The sequence below is a fragment of the Danio rerio genome, chromosome 2 (assembly GCF_049306965.1).
Source record: "Danio rerio strain Tuebingen ecotype United States chromosome 2, GRCz12tu, whole genome shotgun sequence".
Classification (NCBI taxonomy): domain Eukaryota; kingdom Metazoa; phylum Chordata; class Actinopteri; order Cypriniformes; family Danionidae; genus Danio; species Danio rerio.
Window position 1 is genome coordinate 440,001 of NC_133177.1, and position 20,000 is coordinate 460,000.

Here is a 20,000-nt window from a genome sequence, read left to right on the forward strand (position 1 = left end):
GGCTGACCGTCAGCGGTAGCAGGAACACCTTCAACAAGAGCTTCAGTCTCAGAGTCTACGGTGAGCAGAAGCCATCTCACAACTCTATTTGTTTAATGATATGCTTTAAATGCGCCTGCAGTCTTATTCAGCCTGTTATATACAAGATATAAACTGCGTCTGTGCGGTGTCCAGAGTGTGTGTGAGCTGAGAATACACACAGGTCATGTCCTCCAGCTCTCTGAAACTGACCCTCTCAGGCTTTCATCCTCATTGTGGTGTTTTGGTGGCTGTCGCTTTAAATGCAAATGAGATTGAGCTCTTTTCAGAAGAGGGCGGAGCTACAGACTGCTACACAATAAGTGTTGTGTGTGTGTGTGTGTTTGTGCAGCTCCTCTGTCCGTCCCCGTCGTCAGGAGTGTGTCGCTGTCCAGCAGATCTGCAGGTCAGAAGTGTGTGTTGGTGTGTTTGCTGAGGAACGCCTCGTGGGCGACGCTGTCCTTCTACAGCAGCGGCGGAGTGTTACTGTCCAGCGTCACACACACCAACAACAACTCGGACCACAGCAGCCTCTCATTACCACTGCAGATCCAGCCGCAGGAGGAGCAAACGTACAGCTGTGTGGCCAACAACAGCATCAGCACACACACCACACACTTCAACAGCACTGACCACTGCCACACACACACAGGTGACCACACACACACGCACACACACACACACACACACACACATATTCTGTTCAGCAGCTCTGTCATCACTCTGTGTGTGTGTTTCAGAGCCGTCTCCGCAGTACTGTCTGCTGCTGCTGCTGCTGCTGATTCCTGCTGCTGTCGCTGTGACGCTGCTGATAGTGTGTGTGTGCAGAAAGCACAGACGAGCAGAGACGCGGAGTGAGTGCATCACATACTAGTCTTTTAAACTCGTACACTACACGATTGAGTGTATGAGTGCCTGGAGGTCTGGTGTCACTGCAAGGTTTAGCTCCAACCTGCCTCAACACACCTGCCTGGGTGTTTCAGGTGTCTAGTAAGAGCTTGATTAGCTTGTTCAGGTGTGTTTGATTAGGGTTGGAGCTCAAATCCGCAGGACACCGACCCTCCAGGAAGTTTGGTGACCCTTGGTGTATAGGGTATAAGTGCATAGGGTATATGTGCATAGGGTATATGTGCATAGGGTATAAGTGCATAGGGTATAAGTGCATAGGTTATAGGTGCATAGTGTATAAGTGCATAGGGTATAAGTGCATAGGGTATAAGTGCATAGGGTATAAGTGCATAGGGTATAAGTGCATAGGGTATAGGTGCATAGTGTATAAGTGCATAGGGTATAGGTGCATAGGGTATAGGTGCATAGGGTATAGATGCATAGGTTATATGTGCATAGGGTATAGTTGCATAGTGTATAAGTGCATAGTGTATAGGTGCATAGGGTATAGGTGCATAGGGTATAAGTGCATTGGGTATAAGTGCATTGAGTATAAGTGCATAGGGTATAAGTGCATAGGGTATAAGTGCATAGGGTATAAGTGCATAGGGTATAAGTGCATAGGGTATAGATGCATAGGTTATATGTGCATAGTGTATAAGTGCATAGGGTATAGATGCATAGTGTAAGTGCATTGTGTATAAGTGCATAGGGTATAAGTGCACGGCGTATAAGTGCATAGGGTATTGTGTGCAAGTACATAGGGTATAAGTGCATAGGGTATAGATGCATAGGTTATATGTGCATAATGTATAAGTGCATAGGATATAAGTGCATAGGGTATAAGTGCATAGGGTATAAGTGCATAGTGTATAAGTGCATAGTGTATAAGTGCATAGTGTATAAGTGCATAGGGTATAAGTGCATGGGGTATAAATGCACGGCGTATTAGTGCATAGGGTGTAGTATATAAGTGCATAGTGTATAAGTGCATAGGGTATAGATGCATAGTGTATAAGTGCATAGGATATAGTGTATAAGTGCATAGGGTATAAGTGCATAGGGTATAGATGCATAGGTTATATGTGTATAATGTATAAGTGCATAGTGTATAAGTGCATAGGGTATAGATGCATAGTGTATAAGTGCATAGGATATAGTGTATAAGTGCATAGGGTATAGATGCATAGTGTATAAGTGCATAGGGTATAGATGCATAGTGTATAAGTGCATAGGATATAGTGTATAAGTGCATAGGGTATAGATGCATAGTGTATAAGTGCATAGGGTATAGATGCATAGTGTATAAGTGCATAGGATATAGTGTATAAGTGCATAGGGTATAGATGCATAGTGTATAAGTGCATAGGGTATAGATGCATAGTGTATAAGTGCATAGGGTATAAGTGCATAGGGTATAGATGCATAGTGTATAAGTGCATAGGGTATAGATGCATAGTGTATAAGTGCATAGGATATAGTGTATAAGTGCATAGGGTATAGATGCATAGTGTATAAGTGCATAGGATATAGTGTGCAAGTGCATAGGGTATAAGTGCATACAGTATTGTGTGTTAGGGTATAGGTGCGTAGCGTATAAGTGCATAGGGTATAGTGTATAAGTGCATAGTGTAAAAGTGCATAGGGTATAAGTGCATAGGGTATTGTGTGCAAGTGTATAGGGTATAGATCAGGGATGGGCAAACTTGATCCTCGAGGGCCGCTGTCCCTGCAGAGTTTTGTTCCAACACTAGTCAAACACACCTGAACAAACTAATCAGTGTCTTCAAGATCATTTGAACTCTATAGGGAGGTCTGTTTGAATAGGGTTGGAGCTAAACTATGCAGGACACTGGCCCCCTAGGATCAAGTTTGCCCACACCTGGTATAGATGCATAGCGTATAAGTGCATAGGGTATAAGTGCATGGTGTATAGATGCATAGTGTAGAGCAGAGGTGTATTAGTGCATAGGGTATAGTGTAAAAGTGCATAGTGTAAAAGTTAATAGGGTATAAATGCATAGGATATAGTGTGCAAGTGCATAGTGTATTGTAAGTGTATAGGTGCATAGCGTATAAGTTCATAGGGTATAGTGTAAAAGTGCATAGGGTATTAGTGCATAGCGTATAGGTGCACAGTGTATAAGTGCAACTGCATAGTGTATAAGTGCATGGTGTATAGATGCATAGTGTAGAGCATGGGTTATAGGTGCATAGTGTGTAGGTGCAGTGTATAAGTGCATTTAGAATAGGTGCATGGTGTATAGGTGCATACTGTGTATGTGCATGGTGTATAGGTGCATACTGTGTATAAGTGTAGTGTATAAGTGCATAATGTGTATAAGTGCATAGTGTATAGTTTAGTGTCCAATGCATAGGGTATAAGTGCATGGTGTGTAGGTGCATAGTATACAGGTGCATAGTGTTTAAGTGCATGCTGTATAAGTGTATAGTGCATAATGCATAAATGTAAACGTGCATGGTGTATAGCGTGTCATTTGGGACACAACTATAGTTTGTTTATCATTTCTCCTTGTGTCTTTGTTTTCAGCCGCTGGTGAAAGTGTGTAGCGGTGCTGAAACTGAGGATCATGTACAGAAGATAGCCCACACTGATGAAGAGACTCTTATTATGAAAGTCAGATGATGAACTGTGATTTTACTGTTGTGTAATATTCAGCCTGTTCCTGTGTTTTATGTCCAGCACTCAGAATGTCTGTCAGGAATAACCGAGAGAGATGCAGATGATGCGTTTCACTCCTGCTGTAAATCTGATTATCTTCAGCAGTGATTATTGAAGAGTAAAACAGTGTGATTTATAGCATTGCTGAGAAGAGAAACTAGTTTTTTTTTGTTTTTATTCAAACACATCAGTCCTTCCGTTGTAAATGTGTTTTATTAAGATTGTGTAGGAACGTGTGTATTTTGTCTGGTAATTTATCATTTTCTGTCTGTGTGTCATTGTGTTTGTTTTAAATAAATTATTATTAATATTTAAATATATATATCATTATTTTGTACCTCATTATTTATTTCTTTTTTGGTCAAAATTTGCACACAAAGAACTTTTTATACACGGTCTCTGTTCTGTATTACATTTGGCCCAATATCAACATATATTGTGGCCTACATCAATTGATATTTACATTACAAACAAATATTCAGGCTGCTTTAACATCCTCTGTGCATTTATCATAATTTAATTTATTTATTTCCTTGCAAAACTAATGACCATTATTCAGTGTAACAGCACTTTATATAGAAGAATCTCATCTGTCTTATAGAACAAAAATCATTTGATGACAAATTAAAAGTCTGTTAAAGGATTGTTGTGTACAAAATACCCACTGATTGTCATCTGAAATAGTTCAACATTGCCACTACCATTGAGACCAGTATCATTTACACATTTAGAAAGTTTTTTTAATTATTATTTCAGAATAAAATGAAGTGTCATTATTTATTTTACAACCTAGAAGTAATTTTCTGCATTTATATTTTATATAAATGAACATTACACTGCATGAAGACTGTTTTATTTGTAATGTGACTAATAAAATTACACATATTACAATCAAATAAAATGATTGGTGCGGATATAAATTTGTACAGTTTGAGGTAAATTATTAGCTAAATATTTCCCAAGGGCTGTTAAACAGATTTTTTGACACATCAAAACAATATATATTATAATTATTTATTTATTTTATGTCTTTGTCATGATGACAGTAAATAGTTTAGTTACTTAGCAAGATACTCGACTTAAAGTGTCATTCAAAGGGTTAACTAGGTTTATTAGGCAAATCATTGGCCAATGATGGAATAAATAGTTTTATAATTTTGCACTGTTTAATAATTAAAAACATATTTTACAGCCAAAGAGTATAATAACAAGACTTTCTCTAGAAGAAAAACATAATTCGCGTCTCATCAATCCAGCAGGAGGCGCGAACGGCGGCAAGTGTGGCGCCAAAAGCGGCGAAGAAGACACTCAAACATGGCGATGTCCTCAGCACTCACGCCGCTGCGGGCTCTGCTGTCACTCAGGAGTAAGACTCTTGAAATTAATAAAGACATCAGGTCGAGATGGGCTTTTATTCGTCAGTACAGGTCTAAACCTGATGTCGTCCATACACGTCGTCATTCTCCGCCGGAAACTATTAATAAAGGTAAGAGAAACACGAGCTGTGATGTAATTTTCTTACGAAATTCTGACTGATTTTGGATTTGACCTCTCTGACAGCTCATCCAGATTATCTTCACGCCAAAAACCTGCTGTACAACACGCTGTCCAGATCTGTGGGTCTGTCTAATGTTTCTCAGTACCTCAAGTTCAGCTGCACGGATGGGGAGGTCAAGGTGAGAGAGAGCTGAACCGTGGTCCGGGGTTGCCAGTCCATGGTTTTCCCGAAGAATTGGGCTACTTTTGGTAAAGTCTAGAAGGGATACAGCTGCGGATACTCGCATCAATATCGAGCATACTTTTTGTGACGCTGACAACAATAATTACTGTCTTTACATTAGTGTGAGGGTTGGGGTAGACGTCATATAAATACTATTTAATGAGTAATTTTATAAATAATTCTCATTATAATGACTGTCTTTACATTACTATGAGGGTTGAGGTAGGGCTAGATGTTTATAAAATAAAAAGGTTTGTTTTGGTAATCAATAAAAGTCTGAGCTTCTGCGTTTGCAGTGGCTCCTGTTGATGTCAGCCTGAGTGCTTCCACACCAACTGTACATAAGCCTCCTTAACAAAATAAAGCCCCGCCCCCTATTTAATATTCTTTTTCGTATGAAGTAATTAATATGGAAATAAATCTCAGCAACTTTTAGTTTATGCAGATTTAAGTCATTTTTATGACAACAGAATCTATAATATTTATTTTGTGAATGGTGATGCCATTTAATTTTTGATGTTATTGTCATAGTTTTGGGTTATTTTTTTGACTGCTCATTGCGCTGGTTTTGTTATGGAAACCTGGCAACCCTGTGTGTTGACCTCAGCTGCTGTGTTTCAGAGGGCCACGGTTACTCTTCTTTGGCCCGTGAGGATCGAGACTGAAGGCTTCGGGTCCCGCAAACAGGAGGCGGAGCGAAACGCAGCAGCCGCAGCTCTACAGAAACTTTGCGTGAGATTTTACTCTCATTACACATCACATTAAACAGTACTACACTATTATATACTATATTAATAGTAAATTATACTCTATTTATTTAATTTATATATATATATATATATATATATATATATATATATATATATTTATATATATAATTATTTTTATTAATGCTCCAGCTTACTGTATTACTATAGTAATATAAACTGTAATAAATACTGTAGTATAATTTAGTTTTAGCTACAGTAAACTGGTGTTTTGCAGTATAATTTTCCCTATAGTTGTAGAAAAGTAGTGTTACCATAGCAACTGTAGAATCACCACAACAGATCAATTACTATAGTTGTTACCATAGCAACTGTAGAATCACCACAACAGATCGATTACTATAGTTGTTACCATGGCAACTGTAGAATTACCACAATAGATTAGTCACTGTAGTTGTTGTTACCATGGTAACCGTATAATCACTACCACAGTGTAGTGTGGTTCAAAAACACTATAGTGTGTACTATAAATGACTATAGTGAGGGACATCACAGCAGTGGTATTACAGTCAGTGTCTGTTACAGTTATGTAAAAGTGTGATTGTGTGTGTGTTATTTTAAATGTACACTACTTCTCATGCGCTTTAGTCAGTTTTATTGATCTTTTAAAAAGAAGAACCTGATTCTCTAATAGGCTGTGTTTATGTGTATCAGTATATTTTATCAGTATTTTCTGTCTCTATCAGGAGCTGGGAGTTTATGCTCCAGGAAAGCGGCGGCAGGAAGCTGGAATGCTGAGAATGAAAGACAGACAGACATCGCTGTGTGACAATGAGGAGGAAAATCATCTCCAATCTCTGCCCATCCAGAAGAAAACACAGAAAGACAGAGCTCACGGGTAGACTAATGCTTTACTCCACAGTTTACCATCTCAGTCTGCATCGTTTCTCTTATAAACAACACTGTGGAGTCAGGGGCGCCTCCAAGGGGTGGCCAGGGGTGGCCACGGCCACCCCTTGGTAAACTCTGGCCACCCCTGTGGCCACCCCAACATAATTTTGCGGTTGACATTATTGATTTAAATGAACTTATAAATTCCCAATATTTAGATAAATAAATAAATACATAAATAAATAAATAAAATGCAGTCACTAAATTATTGTTGGTGTTACTGACGTAGCTCTCCCCCTCTGGTTCAATGCTGGTGAAAGCAAACTGACGCATGCGCGCGGAAAACCATTCCCGCGCGCCTCACGCACTCCTGTGTGAATCCCGGTTGGTTGTTTGCATGCACGCCGACATAATAGGCACCGCTCATGCGCCGTGAAATAGGAGTAACAGCCTTTTGTGCAGAAGTGTCGGCACACAGCGAGTTTTGAAAGTCGTTTAAAGTTTATATAATATGATGATGATGATGATGATGATGATGATGATGTTACTTTCACTAAGCATGCCTTTAAAGCAGAAAGGAGGGATAATGAGTCAGGGAGGTAAGACTTCATAACATGATTTCTCAGCCATGATCTGGTCTAAGACCACAGATAATTCTATAATACATTTTTTGTATTCTTTAGAATTGTCATAATTAATTTTCATGCAAAAGGTTTCTTAAGTGATGTTGGCATATCACTCCATTTGTTGTTTTCCAGTAATATTTAGGACTGATTTCTGTTATTTATTTAGAATAATAATTGTATATTAATATTAATTGTATTTATTTAGAATAAATATAAATAAATTGTTATATTTATTGAATAACAAATCTAACAATTCAAGAGAGGTGGGGGTGTATAGGGTGGTTCGCCCAGGGTGTCATTTAAACTAGAACCACCACTACCCTCCCCGATCGTCCTTGACAGCACACATACACCTTCAATAGACAGCAATGGCTATTTAATATTTACCTTAAGCTACAGTATATCAATAGAAGAAGCTGCATTAATAAAATGGTTCAAAAAGCAATATGGATAAATAATATTATTAGGTATAGTGAGTGTGTATAGTAATGCCTTTTGTTCAGTTTGTTCATTTGTTTGGGTAATTAATAAACTCATTATTCTTTCATTCATTTTCTTTTCGGCTTAGTCCCTTTATTAATCCAGGGTCACCACAGCAGAATGAACCGCCAACTTATCTAGCACATTTTTACACAGCGGATGCTCTTCCAGCTGCAACCCATCACTGGGAATAATAAACTCATTAATCTTCATTAATTTTAGACATGGCATATCTCGTATGATGTACAATAAAGGCACGTAAAAAAAGAAGTCATTTATACAGTATATGAAAAGTGTTTTTAAACTAAACATAGATTTTTATTTGGTTTGCACATGTACTTGCTGAATTATTTCAAAGAATAAATTGCAATATTTCAAGTAGAATTAATTAAATGAATAAAACTACATTATTTCATTTACCAGAAACAAAAATATAACATTACACTGAATTCATTTTTTTTTTGTGTGCCACCCCAAGATTTGGTGCGGCCTCTTCTGGCCACCCCTAAGAAAATTTTCTGGGGGCGCCACTGTGTGGAGTCGACTGTAAATGCTGCAGTTCCTTCATTAGCCACAAGGGGAGAACAATACAAAACATTATGAAGAGTTCAGATGCAAGACATATCAGAAGTTTTATTCTAAAATGAGCAGTTTTCTCAGGCTTCTGTGGAGCAGCGAGTCTTTAAAAAGTCCAAAGTATTAGAATAACGCAATAATTAGTCTTAAATCTGTATTTCAGAGACATTACAAATGCAATCAAACCAACCCTGTAAAGAAGATTTTGTTTCTGTTTAGAAATGTTCTCTGGGTCTGTCATCAAGCAGGACGACATGGGCAGAACCAAAGTCTGTTTATAGTCTTTAGCAGAACCGAATAAAATACACACACGCTGGCATTTTGTTTACATAAGTAATGTTCGCTGGGATTGCTTTACCAGAACAAGCTCAAACTAAAACATTGTTTAATTTAATAATAATAAACTTTATTGACATTTTACAATTATGTTTTGTTTGTCTAGTTAATGCAGTTTTATAGGGAACTGATGTAAAATGTTTATGATTTTTATTGTTATTAATAATGAGGGTTTTCACACTTTATTAACAAAGTATTAACTGTCTCAAATACCCTCATGTAGGTTCAGTAAATTTTCTTTTCAGGCAAATAAAGGTTATTTTATTGTCCTTTAAGTGAAATAACTGAACGTAAACACCAAAAATGCTAATTTTAGAGGAAGATTAATGGAAGCACTTCATGATTGTGAGAGAGTGTGTGCTTTTGTTTATTGTCTGTTGTGTGGTACTGTATGACGTTTAGTGTTTTAGGGCAGGTTGTTGAGATTGTTTCTGGAATTGACAGAATGCAAAATTAATGTTTAAAGGTGTAAAGTTAGAACTTAAAAAAAAAAAAGTTCAATAATCTCCAACAGTTCAGTAATAATAAATAAAAACATGAAAAAAAACAGTATTGAAATCTGAAATACGCCAATATATGCAAAAAAAAAAAAACCTGAAGCCATTTATTTTAACTTTGTAGATCACATTGAGAAAGCCTGTTTGGAGATCATTATATTAGAGTGTTGATGTTTTTCAGGCTAGTGGAAGAGGATTCGAGACTGTCAGAGGCGCTGGCCATCTTCCCTCGGCCGAGGACTCTACTGGGAAGTGTTATTCAGGTGGCCACCTCCTCCTGTAGAGTCAGGGTGAGTTGAAATCAGCAGATTGCAGTGTAATTAATTCAATTTAAGTTAATTCAGAATATTTAGATATTTAGATGCGAAACAAGACAACAAATCTAAGAAAGAAAAGCACACTGCAAAGAATTGTCTTGGAATTGTCTTTGTTTCTGTCCAATTATCTAAATGTTCTTAAATCAAAAAGTGTTTTCTAGACAAGCAAAAAAATTTTGTTTTAAGAAATGAGTCAAAATTAAGTGAGATTTCCTTAAAACAAGCTGAATAATCTGCCAATGAGGAAAGAAAAATGTTTTATTTTTGACATAAGATTATTTTTCTTAGGGTGCTTTCACACCTACACTTTTGTTTGGGAACGTATCTCGTTTGCCCAGTTAGCGCGGTTCGATTGGCATATGTGAACAGGGCAATCGCACTCTGTTCCGCGCCAAAGTAATCGCTCCGAGATCGCTTGAATGAGGTGGTCTCGGCTCGATTGAAACGAACCCTGGAGTGGTTCGATTGTATTGAGAAAGCGATCCGATCCGAGCGCGGTTGTATCACAGTGTTTATGAATATGTAATAGGCATATACGGCTTTATGGAGAGAGAGTTATGAGTATGGCGGGAAGTTTCGCGAGTCTCCGGATGCCCGCAAACGAGTGATGATCTCCCGGTAATCTCGCGTCTCCCTCCAGGTCCTCAAATAGGCATCGTCGCACACCCTTCTCACCCCTCCCCACCGCGTCTCTCCTCAGACACGTCGCGCGCACCCTGTCAATCACCACCAAACCACCACCTCCTGACAGCTTAGCGGGACTCTGCAAAATAAACCCTGACACTCTGACCAATGTGAGGAGAGTTTACTCACACGTGACTTGTTTAGCTCTTTTGGTCCGATTAGAAACTTTGCAGTGTGAAAGCGAACCGCTCCAAGACCAAAGAGCAACAATGTTACAATTGTAATCTCTGCTTCAGAACAACTGAATCCATTCACAGGTGTGAACGCAGCCTTACACCACTGGCAGAATATTTAGCTTGTTTTAAGGAAAAACTCACTTAATTCTGACTTAATTCTCAAATATTTTGTGCTTGTCTAGAAAATGCTCCTTGATTTAGGCATGTACTAGAAACCAGACAAAAACGTCTTGATTAAGGAAGCAGGTTTGCAGTGTAAGATCACGCAGAATGATGCTCTGTGCTGGAATCAACAGCAAACTGTTGTTTAAAGCCCTCTGCCTTAGTTTTGTTTCTCTGATGGATATTTCTCCATCTGTTCCGCCGTTCTCCCGTATGCAGGATCTGCTTCAGTACAAGACCAGCGGTGGGAAAGTAAAAGTGTGTGAGCTGAACGTCCTCTGGCCGACACCCATGACCTTCACTGCTAGCGGACGCCGCAGACTGGAGGCGGAGGCCAACGCTGCAGCACTGGCCTGTCTGAAGCTCAAGGTTCATTCCAGCATCACACAAAACACACATGTGCTGTTCATTAAAGAGCATCTACCATGCAAAATCAGCCAACCACAAAACAGAATTAGCAAAGAAACTAGGATTGAAAGATGTGTTCAGGTCTGAGTAATTGATAACCGCTGGAATCAACACTTCTGTATAGTGAGCACAACTATAACGAGGATGCTTCAATCACACAACAGGAGTTGTTTTACAAGACGTAAATTAAGTGTAGTCCCTACGATGTGTGTGTGAAGTTTGAGCTGAGAATGGTTGTTTTCTAACTGTCTAAAACTGAACCCGTTTAGGCTTTGATCCTAATTGTACTGCTTTCAGACACCAAAACAGCTGCAATTCCCTCTGACCCCAAAAGTGGCCTTTTCTGAAGGCTATAATAAATGATTTAATTGGTGTTTTGAGCTGTAACTTCACACACACTACTTCCGGAGACACCAGACTTACTTTACATCTTTTAAAAGGGGCAAAATTGGAGCCCTTTAGTAATCCTGAGTGCATCAGCGTAGTCTGTGCTGATTCATCAGCAGAATGTCTTAAACAGAATTCAGAGTGACCACAGAGAGTCCAGGTTCTTCATTAAAAGTCATTCGGCTGCAGTGCTTATAATGACTGGTTTTCTCTTCGTGCAGGAGCTGAATCTGCTGGATGAGCAGAATAAGCCTCTGACCCACGCCCGGTACCATCAGGATCAGGTTCGAGAGGCCGGAGAGAGACACCGACAGCCCTGCCGGATGCAGATCCCAGAGCAGCTGGAGCTCAGGATACAGCAGTACCTCTCACAGGTCAGGGGACACTCAGGGTTGCCAAGTCTGCGCTTTTCACACTGAAATGGGATATATTTGAATTTAGTTTTCCACGACTTTTAAAGTCACAATAAAATCAAAGTTTACTCTTCATATTTTTATATGTATATAGTACTGCTTGTTGTACATGTATCTGAGCAATTCATTATTGTGTAGATATTAGTTTGCCCCCTCAGAATCTTTGTTTCCAATATCATAACCCTCTTTCCCACCCTCGAAATGATTTCTGGACACATTTAATGCCTTTAAGGTGGGGCCATCGATCATTTAGGGCGGAGCTATCAGTCATATAGGGCGGGGCTATTAATACTTTAGGGCGGAGCTGTCAATACTTTAAGGTGGGGCTATTAGTCATTTAGGCCGGAGCTATCAATCCTTTAGGGCGGAGCTATCAGTCCCTTAGGGCGGGGCTATCAAACATTTAGGTCAGAGCTATCAGTCCTTTAGGGTGGGGCTATCAGTCATATAGGGCTGGGCTATCAATCCTTTAGGGCGGAGCTATCAGTCCTTTAGGGCTGGGCTATCAATCCTTTAGGGCGGAGCTATCAGTCCCTTAGGGCGGGGCTATCAAACATTTAGGTCAGAGCTATCAGTCCTTTAGGGTGGGGCTATCAGTCATATAGGGCTGGGCTATCAATCCTTTAGGGCGGAGCTATCAGTCCTTTAGGGCTGGGCTATCAATCCTTTAGGGCGGAGCTATCAGTCCTTTAGGGCTGGGCCATCCTTCAGGGCGGAGCTATCAGTCCTTTAGGGCGAAGCTATCAGTCCTTTAGGGCTGGGTTATCAATCCTTTAGGGCGGCGCTATCAGTCCTTTAGGGCTGGGCCATCCTTCAGGGCGGAGCTATCAGTCCTTTAGGGCTGGGCCATCCTTCAGGGCGGAGCTATCAGTCCTTTAGGGCTGGGCTATCCTTCAGGGCGGAGCTATCAGTCCTTTAGAGCTGGGCCATCCTTCAGGGCGGAGCTATCAGTCCTTTAGGGCTGGGCTATCCTTCAGGGCGGAGCTATCAGTCCTTTAGAGCTGGGCTATCCTTCAGGGCGGAGCTATCAGTCCTTTAGAGCTGGATTATCCTTCAGGGCGGAGCTATCAGTCCTTTAGAGCTGGGCTATCAATCCTTTAGTGCTATCATAAGCTTCAGTAATTAATCGCAACAAGAAAGTGTTGTACTCACTCATGTGCGTGTGTGTGTGTGTGTGTGTGCGCGTGTGTGTGTGTGTGCAGTATCCAGTGGAGGCGGAGGTTCAGAAGCTGTGGGATGAAGAGGAGCATCAGTCGTCCTCCATCAGTACAGCTGCAGATGATTATGATGAGGATGAGTTTATAACAGACGCCATCACTAGTAAACCATACCGCGCTCTGGAGCCCAAGGAGGCGGAGCATCTCAGTCAACGCCTCCTCAGCATGTGGAAGAGGGTGGGGCCTGCCCGGGGGGCGGAGCTTCCTGTGGACGCCCATAAAGAGAGCATTCTGGAGGCGGTGAGGTCTTCACAGGTATGCGTGTGCCATATGAGGAGTTTGGATTGTGGATGATTGAAATGTCTCCACCATCTGCTTTTGAAGGAATATTGTAAACCACTGTTATACAATGACTTGCCTAATTAACCTTACTTTACCCTAATTAACCTTGTTAAGCCTTTAAATGTTTCTTTAAGCTGAATACTAGTGTCTTAAAGAATATCTTGTCTAATATTATGTGCTGTCATCACTTGTAATGCGTTACCCAACACTGCTCATTACCCTATCTCTGCCCCTATGCACAGGTGGTGGTGATTTCAGGAGAGACGGGCTGTGGGAAAACCACACGAATTCCACGCTTCCTGCTGGAGGATGGAGTTCTGAGGGGAGAAGGGGCCGAGTGTAACGTGCTGGTAACACAGCCGCGGAGGATCAGTGCAGTGTCTGTGGCTCAGCGGGTGGCGCATGAGATCGGGCCCGCACTGCAACACTGTGTGGGATACCAGGTAAGAACTTGCACACACTCCAGTCCTTACAAAACGTGCAACACACTGCAGTCCTGACAAAACGTGCAACACACTGCAGTCCTGACAAAACGTACAACACACTGCAGTCCTGACAAAATGTACAACACACTCCAGTCCCTACAAAACATGCAACACTGCAGTCCTGACAAAACATGCAACACACTGCAGTCCTGACAAAACAAACAACACACTGCAGTCCTTACAAAACAAACAACACACTGCAGTCCTTACAAAACAAACAACACACTGCAGTCCTTACAAAACAAACAACACACTGCAGTCCTTACAAAACAAACAACACACTGCAGTCCTTACAAAACAAACAACACACTGCAGTCCTTACAAAACAAACAACACACTGCAGTCCTTACAAAACAAACAACACACTGCAGTCCTTACAAAACAAACAACACACTGCAGTCCTTACAAAACAAACAACACACTGCAGTCCTGACAAAACGTGCAACACTCTCCAGTCCTTACAAAACATGCAACACTGCAGTCCTTACAAAACAAACAACACACTGCAGTCCTTACAAAACAAACAACACACTGCAGTCCTTACAAAACAAACAACACACTGCAGTCCTTACAAAACAAACAACACACTGCAGTCCTTACAAAACAAACAACACACTGCAGTCCTTACAAAACGTGCCACACACTCCAGTCCTTACAAAACGTGCCACACACTGCAGTCCTGACAAAACAAACAACACACTGCAGTCCTTATAAAACGTGCAACACACTGCAGTCCTGACGAAACGTGCAACACACTCCAGTCCTGACAAAACAAACAACACACTGCAATCCTTACAAAACGTGCCACACACTGCAGTCCTTACAAAACGTGCCACAAACTGCAGTCCTTACAAAACGTCCCACAAACTGCAGTCCTGACAAAACAAACAACACACTGCAGTCCTTATAAAACGTGCAACACACTGCAGTCCTGACAAAACAAACAACACACTGCAGTCCTTACAAAACTTGCAACACACTCCAGTCCTTACAAAACGTGCAACACACTCCAGTCCTGACAAAACAAACAACACACTGCAATCCTTACAAAACGTGCCACACACTGCAGTCCTTACAAAACGTGCCACAAACTGCAGTCCTTACAAAACGTCCCACAAACTGCAGTCCTGACAAAACAAACAACACACTGCAGTCCTTATAAAACGTGCAACACACTGCAGTCCTGACAAAACAAACAACACACTCCAGTCCTTACAAAACTTGCAACACACTCCAGTCCTTACAAAAACGTGCAACACACTCCAGTCCTTACAAAACGTGCAACACACTGCAGTCCTGATGAAACGTGACAGCTCCTGAGGTAGCTGTTTTAGTTAACAGTAGAGGCTCTGTCCTAGAGCATGATCTTGCATGATCAACTGTATGGTGTTTGTTTCTCCATCAGGTGCGTCTGGAGTCACGTCCGCCGGAGCGCAGTGGTGGCGCTCTGCTGTTTCTGACCCTCGGTGTGCTCCTGAAGAAGCTGCAGTCGAACCCGCGTCTGGAGGGCATCAGTCATGTGATTGTGGACGAGGTGCACGAGCGGGACGTGCAGACGGATCTGCTGCTGCATCTGCTGCGCTGTGTGCTCTCGCTGAGGCCCGAGCTGAAGGTGCTGCTCATGAGTGCCAGCGGCGACTCACAGAGACTGGCGCAGTATTTTGGTGGCTGCCCGGTGCTCCGCGTGCCCGGCTTCATGCATCCCGTGCGAGCGCGGTTTCTGGAGGACATGCAGCTGGATAGCAGACGCCCTCTGCTGGATATGGGCAGCACACAGTGGAGCGCTGAGGTCAGAGGACGGATGGGGGTGTGTATGTAGTTAAAGTTGCTATTAATTATTTGTTTATTTATTTATTTTTATTTCTCAATTGACTTTTTCAAATGACGAATTTTTAAATATTTTTCATTATTCCCGTTATTTTCTTCTGAAGGAAGTATTTTAAAAAGTATTGATATTTTGGGCCAGTTTTTATTATATTTTATTACATGTTTTTAAATAATTAATTTTATTTCAGGGGTTTTAGACTTCATTTTATTGGACAGTAGCCCCCTTAAGAAATATTTTTATTGCATTTTGTATTTAATTTATTTGATTATGTATTTTATAGTTGTTTGTGTTGGATCTTTATCTTGTAGTTTGAGGCAAATTTATTAAATGTTTTTTGTGAATATTATTTTTTTCAAATATTTCTCAAGTAATGATAGTAATTCCTATAATTTTTTTCTTGTGGAGTAGTTTTTTTGGCTGGTTTTATTTTATTTATTTTGATAAAAATATAAATATTTATTTAATTGTTTATTTATTATTTTCTTTGGGGGTTTTAAACTTTTATTTTTTATGACCAGTATTTTTTTTTTACATTTTATTTAAATGTATTTATTAATTTATTTATTTTTAAAATGTATTTTATATTTATTAATTTATGGGTTTTTATTTTTTATCTTGTAGTTTAAGGCAAAATTGTTAAATTGTCGTTGTATAAATACTATATTCATGGTATTTCCTACATATAATTTTTTTCTTCTGGAGGAAGTTTTTTTTATTATTGGTTGTTTTTTATTTTATTTAATTTGTTATTTAATATTTGTTTTGTTTAAATTAAAAAATACTATTTAAATATTAATATTTAAATATTTATTTAGGTGTTAATATATTTCTGTGGTTTAAAGCTTTATTTTATATGACTGTAGCCCTCTTAAGAAATTATTTTAATTAATTAATTTATTTATTTTATGTAAATTAAAAATATTTATGCATTTATTTATGGATTTTTAAACTTTATTTTATATAATAGTAGCCCCCATAAGAAATTATTTCAGATTTTTTTATTGTGTCTAGAACAAACCACTGTTATACAATGACTTGCCTAATTACCCTAACTTTACCCTAATTACCCTAGTGAAGCCTTGATTACGATAACAAAAGAAATGAGTTATTAGAAGTAGTTATTAAAACTATTATACATAACTGAATTTCACAGGAGGGCAGATTATTCTTCAGCTGTACAGCAGGATTATTGTAGTTTTTTATGTTTAAATTAGTTTAAATTTGCTGGAACTTTCGTCTTGGTTTTAGTTAGTTTTCATTAATGGTTTTGTTAGTTTACGTCTTTATGTTTTGTACTCATTATATTTAGTTTTAATAAGTGCAAAGTGCAAGTTTTTATTAAAGTGCAAACGCAGAACACATTAGTCATTTTTTTCAGTGACTCTTGCCCCATTCGTTTAGTTTAGCTTATCATTTATTGTTACTTAAAAAAATTAATTGAACAATATTTTTGAGCAATAATTTTAGTATTACCCATTATTTATTAACTAACTTGTGTAAATAGAGAGTAGGGTGTGTGGAATTGATTGAGCATCATTGTTTAGTTCATGTGCTGAGGATTTGTTATTGTATGCAAACCGCTAATATAACAAAGGTCTGCTCTTATTCTTTAACAGAAGGAAGAAAATAACGTCACTCCCGATCTAGATCTGGTGGCAGACGTGATTGACCACATTCACCGCACTGGAGAGCCGGGTAAAGAGCTGACCTCTGACCTCTTTCAAAACTAAATCAGGATAATCTAGATCATTAGTTTCCTTTGGAAATAAATGCTGCGTCTCAATTCGCCTACTTACACTACGTCCTAAAAGTGCGATCTGTTTTATTCTCTTCTCGGTCTGCTCTTCAGGTGCAGTGTTGTGTTTTCTGCCCGGATGGCAGGAGATTAAAGCTGTACAGCAGCAGCTGGAGGAAAAACAGGCCTACAGGTCCGGCTCGCAGATCATTTTGCCATGTAAGAGCTCCATCATTACCTAAAAGAGGATCATAGGTTATTTCCAAGGTTTCAACATTTAAATCAGCCACAGAAAGCAGCTGCATGTGTGTTTCTCTCAACTGCGTACACTGAGAGAAACTGAAAGTAAAACTTTAACGCGTATATAGGGTGCAGTACCTTTAATGTCCAGTGGGTGGCGGGTCAAAACCACTAGTGGCTATACACGATGGTGATATACAATGATAGCCATAATAATTTAGTTAATAATTCTGACATCAACTGCATAATGTTTTCCAGCTGTAGTGGATGTTTGTCTGTGTCTGAATGTGCTGCTGTTGTCTTCAGTGCACTCCAGTATGGCGGTGTCGGAGCAGCAGGTTGTTTTCCAGCGTCCTCCGGCCGGCCAGCGGAAGATCGTTCTGGCCACAAACATCGCCGAAACCTCCATCACAATCGACGACATCGTGCACGTGGTGGACGCAGGAGTGCAGAAGGAGCAGAACTACGACCCCAGAACTAAAGTCTGTAAAATAATGAGAAATCCTGCACTTCTGTTTATTTTCTGTGTTGGATGTGAAGCTATAATAATTATTAAAGTTACAAAGCATTAAAAATTTATAAAATAAACTATAATAAATACATTCAATTACAATTACAACTGTTATAGTTACAGTATCTCTCATCTTTGTATGGATAAGGATGCTGAAATGCTGATGGATGTTGTTTTATGATGTACGTGTTGTCCTCAGGTCTCTGCGCTGAATACCGTCTGGATTTCACAAGCAAACGTGACTCAGAGAAGAGGACGAGCCGGACGCTGTCAGCCTGGACATTCTTATCATCTTTTCCCCAGAAAGCAGCTGGAGCGCATGGAGCCGTTCCCCGTGCCGGAGATCCTGCGCACTCCTCTGGAGAGTGTGGTGATGCAGGCCAAGATCCACTGCCCCGAGAGCAAAGTGAGTCCTCAGATGTACACTAGAAGAGCGTTTATTTACACTGCAGATCAAACGGAAAAGCAGTGTGCATTTAAAACTAAAGAGCCGTATTTGGTCATGGTTATTCTTCATTTTGTGGTCATTTTTTACCTTTTCGTAGTCGTTATTCTTCACTTTGTGGTCGTTATTTTTCGTTTCTTTGTTATTTTTTGTTTCGTGGTCATTATTTGTTTTGTGGTCGTTATTTGGTTTGTGGTTGTTATTCTTAATTTCGTGATCATTAGTTGTTTTGTGGTCGTTATTCTTTGTTCCTTTGTCCTTATTTTTTATTTCATTGTCATTATTTGTTTTGTGGTCGTTATTCTTCATTTCGTGATCATTATTTGTTTTGTGGTCGTTATTCTTCATTTCGTGGTCATTATGTGTTTTGTGGTCGTTATTCGTTTCTTTGTCGTTATTCTTCGTTTCATAGTCGTTATTTGTTTTTTGATCGTCTTTCAGTTTTTGGTCAGTATTTTTCATTTTGTGGTCATTCTTCGTTTCGTGGTTGTTATTCGTTTTTCTGTTGTTATTCTTCTTTTGTGGTCATTATTATTCGTTTCATGGTCATTAATCTTTGTTTCTTGGTCGTTATGCTTCGTTTTGTTGTCCTCGTTTGTTTTGTCATCGCTATTTGCTTTTAGATTATTCGCATTTTGTTATCTTTTTGTCTTCGTTATTCATTTTGTCAGTATTCTACATTTTGTCATAAATATTTTTTAATTTGTCATAACTATTCATTGTTTTGTCTTCACTTTTTTTCGTTTTGTCGTTGTCGTCTTGTCTACGTTACACATTTTGTCACTATTCTTCATTTAGTCTTCGCTGTTTTTCGTTTTATCGTTAATATTCTTTGCTTTGTCAACCTTATACACTTTGTTGTTCGTGTTCAATTTTTGTCATCACTATTTTTTAAATAGATATTGACAAAACAATTTAAACTGAAGAATAATGATGACAAAACAAAAAGAAAAACGATGACAAAGAATACCGTTGACAATACGAATAACTGACAAAAAATATGACAACAATTCTTTTTGCCACTGTTTTTCTTCATTTTTGTCGTCATTACTCTTGTTTCAGTTTTTCTTATTATTTTGTTGTCTCTTTTATTCATATTGTCAGTGTTATTCTTTCTGCTGCAGTATTTTGTCTTCATTATTCTTCACTTTCTTCTTCTCCCACAGGCTGAGGATTTCCTGTCTCAGGTGCTGGATTCTCCGGACACTCAGGCAGTGAGAACCGCTGTGAAGAACCTCATGGATATTGGTGAGTTTTACAGTTCTGTATTTAGTCTATTTGATGTCGT

At 39.4% G+C, this 20,000-nt stretch overlaps 3 protein-coding genes across 9 annotated transcripts in view; 2 read left to right on the forward strand and 1 right to left on the reverse strand.

The window, feature by feature from the left end:
• zgc:113293 overlaps window positions 1–3,909 on the forward strand; it is a 7,030-nt gene extending 3,121 nt beyond the window's left edge. Inside the window, exons 2-5 of the mRNA NM_001017894.2 lie at window positions 1–60; window positions 371–670; window positions 759–872; window positions 3,458–3,909. The exon at window positions 1–60 is cut by the window's left edge and continues 282 nt beyond it. Of these exons, the coding sequence (NP_001017894.2) occupies window positions 1–60; window positions 371–670; window positions 759–872; window positions 3,458–3,477 (494 nt within the window). The 3' untranslated portion in view covers window positions 3,478–3,909. The remainder of the gene's footprint in view (window positions 61–370; window positions 671–758; window positions 873–3,457) is intronic.
• Window positions 1–20,000, reverse strand: part of znf1014 (zinc finger protein 1014) — a 560,414-nt gene that overhangs the window by 23,414 nt on the left and 517,000 nt on the right. The window lies entirely within an intron of this gene.
• dhx30 (DEAH (Asp-Glu-Ala-His) box helicase 30) overlaps window positions 4,896–20,000 on the forward strand; it is a 22,134-nt gene continuing 7,029 nt past the window's right edge. For 3 of the 6 annotated variants that reach the window (XR_012389717.1, XR_012389708.1, XM_694247.10), the window contains exons 1-15: window positions 4,896–5,075; window positions 5,150–5,265; window positions 5,931–6,041; window positions 6,763–6,914; window positions 9,604–9,712; window positions 10,981–11,130; window positions 11,778–11,930; window positions 13,172–13,441; window positions 13,711–13,911; window positions 15,359–15,760; window positions 17,398–17,476; window positions 17,631–17,735; window positions 18,063–18,238; window positions 18,467–18,673; window positions 19,879–19,960. Coding sequence is in view for 2 of the 6 variants with exons in the window: in XM_694247.10 (XP_699339.5) it covers window positions 4,904–5,075; window positions 5,150–5,265; window positions 5,931–6,041; window positions 6,763–6,914; window positions 9,604–9,712; window positions 10,981–11,130; window positions 11,778–11,930; window positions 13,172–13,441; window positions 13,711–13,911; window positions 15,359–15,760; window positions 17,398–17,476; window positions 17,631–17,735; window positions 18,063–18,238; window positions 18,467–18,673; window positions 19,879–19,960 (2,485 nt within the window). In the remaining 4 variants the exon portion in view is untranslated. The remainder of the gene's footprint in view (window positions 5,076–5,149; window positions 5,266–5,930; window positions 6,042–6,762; window positions 6,915–9,603; window positions 9,713–10,980; window positions 11,131–11,777; window positions 11,931–13,171; window positions 13,442–13,710; window positions 13,912–15,358; window positions 15,761–17,397; window positions 17,477–17,630; window positions 17,736–18,062; window positions 18,239–18,466; window positions 18,674–19,878; window positions 19,961–20,000) is intronic. The other 3 variants (XR_012389735.1, XR_012389733.1, XM_005171083.4) reach the window with 1 other exon arrangement.